At 36.1% G+C, this 5,419-nt stretch overlaps 1 protein-coding gene across 1 annotated transcript; it reads left to right on the top strand.

The window, feature by feature from the left end:
- Positions 1–1,096: 1,096 nt before the first annotated feature.
- LOAG_12271 (L-lactate dehydrogenase) lies at positions 1,097–4,741 on the top strand. Its single transcript, XM_003147785.2, has 8 exons — positions 1,097–1,229; positions 2,466–2,583; positions 2,715–2,888; positions 3,144–3,317; positions 3,418–3,538; positions 3,751–3,874; positions 4,104–4,205; positions 4,454–4,741. The coding sequence occupies exons 1-8, from the start codon at positions 1,104–1,106 to the stop codon at positions 4,517–4,519; spliced, it is 1,005 nt and encodes a 334-aa protein (XP_003147833.1). The 5' UTR covers positions 1,097–1,103; the 3' UTR covers positions 4,520–4,741.
- Positions 4,742–5,419: the final 678 nt, after the last annotated feature.

The following is a 5,419-nucleotide window of genomic DNA, read 5'->3' as shown; positions in this document are numbered from 1 at the left end:
GAGAGAGAGAGAGAGAGAGAGAGAGAGGGTGGGAGGGGGAGAAAGAGAGAACAATTCTGACTTTGTCCGGGCAGTACAGCGAACTGAGTGAATGCGCCAGAGTTGCTACGCAACTTATTGAGTGCGACATATGCAATTTGATTAGATTGGCTGAAAGACGCTGACGCTCTGGAAGAGGGAGGGACAGAAGACAGGCATGGATAACGACAAGCGTCCCGTTATATCACATTGTTGATTTCTGCTGTCCCTTCCTCCTCTTTCCTCCCTCATTTCATCAACCCTTCCTGGTCCTGTCTAGTTGAGTGTTTTTTTAACACCTAATCTATATGGTGCGGTTCTTTTGAAATTAGGAAGCAGGATTTTTTTTTTGGAACTTATGCAAATTAGGAGAGAAAAACTATCACTCAGATTTGATAATTCCCGAGGTTTCTTTAATATTCTAACTCAGCAGTCCAGTCCTTTGTTATCTTTACTTCAGTTGAATTCAGGAAGTGTGGAGAGAGTTTGCAGGAAGAAAATGTTTCTGAGGCAACTCTAGAGTACATTATAGCAGCTGCTATCGTTTATTAGCAGTCATATGATAAGGGGTACTTAATTGCTAGTTCGAGTCGTTTGTACGAATTAGAATTGTGGGATTAACTTGTCGATCGATAGCATGGGTAGCAATTTATGTATTTACCGGATAGACATGATTATTTTAAAACTAGCTTTTGTACGTCGTTCAAGAAATTCACTGGGGCGTTTCACGCGAAATTTCACATTCAACAGGAGAGAGCCAAGAATTTCGGTTCCAGCATTAGTTTGTCAGCGGACTGTTTTACGTTTGAAGGGATGTTCCGCACACTAATTAAAAGATGATCTTAGGACATCACTTATTTCTTCTGCACTTTCAAGATGGGCAAAATTAGGTTTAATGTGCCGTAACAGCTCGTTATTTTAGTTTCAGAATGACAGAACATTATTTGAAAGTCGAGAATATTGGGTGGGAAATCTTGAAATTGAGGAAGAAACAGAAATGGCGAGTAGTCAAATGAACTGGAACGTAGGCATTGAATCAGATTTAATACGTTTTTATTAAATATAAGATTGGATTTTATTTCAGGATGAGCGAAACAACTGCAGCACTCTTCAAGGAGATCGTCCCAGCGCATCGCACCCCGCATTCTAAGATCACTGTGGTTGGTGTGGGCCAAGTTGGCATGGCTTGTGCTGTTAGCATTATGCAGAAGGTTGCTTCCTTTCTGCCATTTTCATTTCAAATTTATTGGATTTTATGAAACTTTATGGGATGTGTGAGAATTATAAATGTGCCAAACTATAAAACTGAAAAGAGGGAGTAGAAATTTACCATTATTTTTTATCATTTAGCTGAAATTCGGGGCATTATTCTGGCGAAGTCCGAACTGAAATTTCTTGATTATCTGAAAGTTGAGAAAATCTGAAAATTGTAACAGACGCGTTTCATGAGAAATTTATATATGTAATGGAAAATTTTTATTTTAAAATGTTGAATAGGCATGTTTACAGTTGGCTACTTAAATGTTATCCGATGTAAATGTGAGATTCAGGTTTATATCTGTTAACGTAAGCAGTAAGCAGTAAGCAGTTAACTTGAAACACGATACTAATGCCTGCTGAAATCATCATTATTTTCGAAACTGATTTTTGAAAAAGATGAAACAGATTTCCCGGCGAACTCCGTTACCTAAGTGTGATATCGGGTGAGTGGTAAATAAGGACCTCACATCTGTTTGAGATGGCTTAGCGTTTGCTTGCTGTACCATGGATAAAATCTCCAAGTTTAGTTTGTCATTACAGTTGGCATCAGACTCACCATCTTTTACTGGATTTTTGATGTTTGAGCTCTCCCTAAGCACAGCCTTGTTGGCCTTGTTGCTTGTTCCCTTTCTTTTTCGTTTTATAAGAAGAGATATTTTTTATTCATTCCCAGCACAATATTTAAAATTTGCCACAGTTTCGTTTATACAAATTGCACTGTAACATATGGTCATTTGTGAAAGAAAGTGAGAAAGCAATGTACTTTGAACATTAATCACTTAGTGCATCAATCAGAAACAGTTGTTTGTGGTAGGAAAAAGAGGAAGGAAAAATGAAAGAGGAAGTAGTTGGTTGCGGAGTTTATTGAAAGTGAAGTTATGGAAGAAATACGTTTTTTATTTACATTTGATTCACGTCAATGGAATGTCAAGTTTTAGAAAGGGACAAATGCTATGTCTACTTGATTAAACTGAATCTGCAGTTAGTTCAGTCTTTAGTTTTTGCTCAAATTTGCAGTTCGGAACACTAATATTAAGTTAGCTTGAATAAAATAAATCACCTGAGTTGAGCTTACCAGATTGTTTTGAGCATTATTCCAAAGCATGGTAACAACACTAACACTTCAAACTTAATATTAGAAACTTTAAAACTTTAAAACAAATTTTTCCTAAATGAAAGATTTGTAGAATATCGTGAGTGAACTATGCTTGGTGGATGTTGTGGCGGACAAATTAAAGGGCGAAATGATGGATTTGCAACATGGAGTCCCATTCATGAGTCCATGTATTATCCGTGCCTCCGTCGGTAATTTTTCAGTTTCTTATTTTTGGATAATGCTTAACTAGTGTGTTTAGATAGCTCACATTTGCGGGCGTATTGAAGTCTTTATTTATGTTACTCATGAATTGGTCTTTATTCAAATTTTTTAATTACAGATTATGAAATCACCAAGGGCTCGAAACTTTGTGTAGTAACAGCAGGTGTTCGTCAGCGTGAAGGCGAAAGTCGTCTCTCATTAGTACAACGTAATGTAGAAATTTTCAAGGGCATCATTCCTAAACTGGTTGCTAATTCTCCGGATACTATGCTACTGATTGTCTCCAATCCAGGTTTGGTTCCTTTTTAAACTTCCTTTTTAAACATTAAAAGGAAAGAAGCTATTATTGAGCTTATCAATATATCTTTTGTTGGTTATGATACGTTCGTGATTCCTTTAGTTTGTCATCTCAGAATAATACGATTAAATGAATCATTCCATTGGCCACTTTCTTACATTCAAGATTAAAACATCATTGATGATTTGATGATTAGCACTTTACTAACCAAAAATTTTAGTATTGGTGCCAAATGTGTTATTTTTTCAGTCGATGTGCTCACCTATGTTGCATGGAAAATTTCTGGGCTACCACCACATCGTGTATTCGGTAGTGGAACAAACCTTGATTCTGCCCGTTTCCGTTTTCTGCTTTCCGAGAAACTCGGGATTGCAGCAACCAGTTGCCACGGATGGATTATCGGTGAACATGGCGATTCGAGCGGTAGATTTCATCAGAAATTAGGATTCCTTCCAGTTAAAGATCTGGTATTTCTCGGAGGACAATGCTATTTCATTTTCAATAATTTTACAATAATTTCTAGTCCCGGTTTGGTCTGGTGTTAATGTGGCAGGTGTTGCACTGCGTGACGTGAAACCGGACATTGGCAAGAGCGCTGATTCAGATAAATGGCACGAAGAAATCCACAAAGGAGTCGTTTCAGCGTACGTTTTGACACCTTTATTAAATTTGACTTTTTGCTTTTTTTTTTTCAATTCCGTTAATATGTTCGACTTGATCTCGAAATTCCATTATTTTGCTAGTTAACTTCACAGAAGAACATTTAGCATCTTCTTAGGTTACATTGCCTGAAAGCGATTCTAAGAATTTTTAGCAGGTTTTGAAATTTTCACTCCCAAAGATTATTATGTTTTAGTGCTTACGAGATCATAAAGCTAAAAGGTTATACTTCCTGGGCCATTGGTATGTCAACGGCTGCCATTGCCACGATTGCTCTTCGTAATACGCGTTCTGTTTGTGCTCTTTCGGTCAACGTTAAGGTTTGTTCTATCCTTTTGTTTTCGTATTTATTAAATAATTGTGAGAGATAGGAAAAAATTTCTCTGTTCTTGATTACACACTACTAAAGCTCAATGCTCACAAAAGAACTGAAATTAATGGAGTACGTTACTAGTAGATTTAATAATTTAGATTAGTTCAAACTTTAAAAGATTCAAAATGGTTTTGTGAATGGCTAGAAGTTATCGACTTTAATAATTTTCATTGCAGGGTTTACATGGTATCGATCAAGACGTTTACTTGTCGCTTCCAGTCGTTCTTGGTGAGAATGGCATCACTCATATTGTAAAGCAGAATTTGAATGAAACGGAGGTATATTTTGTATATCAATTTAAAAATCATTCGTTTTAGAATTAAACAGTGAAGCTTAGTCTCATCTCTTTTGTCATTTTACCTTCGCCTTTTATTCCTCTTTCCTTAGTCTTCGTGCTTAGGTTTGAAACGAATTCAGTGATGGTCTTCAAATCATAAAATTTTCGATTTTTAATACTTTCTTTGTCTAGTAAGTACAGAAAAATCTCCTGGAAAAAGTTGAAAATGTTTAAATTTATTTATTTCAGATAAAGCAGCTTCAAAAATCTGCCGCGCAGCTGTATGAGGTGCAATGCGGTATCAAAGGTCTTTGAGGAGAACAGGAGACAAGATTTTGCGATAGTCAAACCTGACATTCATATTTTCTGTAATTGGTCTTGATGAAAGTAAATTTAAAAAAAAATCAACACTTACCAAAATGATTTAACTTAAATTTAATTTTTCGTTCTGTACCGTCCATTCATTTCGCACGCTGGATGTTTCTGGCGAAATTGAAATTAGCAGAATTCAAAGGCTTTATTCTCCATATTGCTCTCTATGCAAACATATCATTTGCTTTCAAATTTTGGTGAAGAAAAGGGTCTTAAAGTAGGAAATTTGGTATTCTCTTATTTCATATGTCCCGCAGTGTACTGCTATAATGTATGGTTGGGTTTATTTAAAACTTTCATTTAGTTTCATATTATGCTTCTGGATTTTAAGGTTCACTGGGTTTTGCAATTACTTGTTACCCATCAATGGATTAAATAGTTAATCTTAGCAGCTATGATTTCTCCAGCCTTGTATGCAAATTTCCGTAAAATGAGGTACAATTCTTTCCAAAGTGGTATTTGCCTGAAATGAAAATGGGATGAACTTACGTGTAAGGTCAAGTTCAGGACATAGCAAATTCAGTGAATTTGGCAGTTGATCTATTAGATCTGTTATACTGGACTGTGCTGGATACATCTTTGAAGTGCGTTTTAAATTTGAACACGGAATATGTGAGTAGTAACTGTTTCTTTTGACGTATTAATATTCTTACTCCAAAGTGAAGTGGAGTGTTACTTTTATTTGTTGTTACAGTAAACGTTGGGAATATGTGTCGTGAAATAGTAAAGACTGCCAGATAATTTAGTTGCCGAGCTGAGTGGTTGGATAATCAAACTCCAATCAAATCTATCCAAATGAAGCGCTTAGTGCGAAAGCGTTTGTGAGGAAGTCGATTTGTTTTA

This window comes from Loa loa (assembly GCF_000183805.2).
Source record: "Loa loa unplaced genomic scaffold supercont3.86, whole genome shotgun sequence".
Lineage (NCBI taxonomy): Eukaryota > Metazoa > Nematoda > Chromadorea > Rhabditida > Onchocercidae > Loa > Loa loa.
The sequence above is the reverse complement of the archived record's forward strand: the minus strand, read 5'-3'. Positions and strand labels throughout refer to the sequence as shown.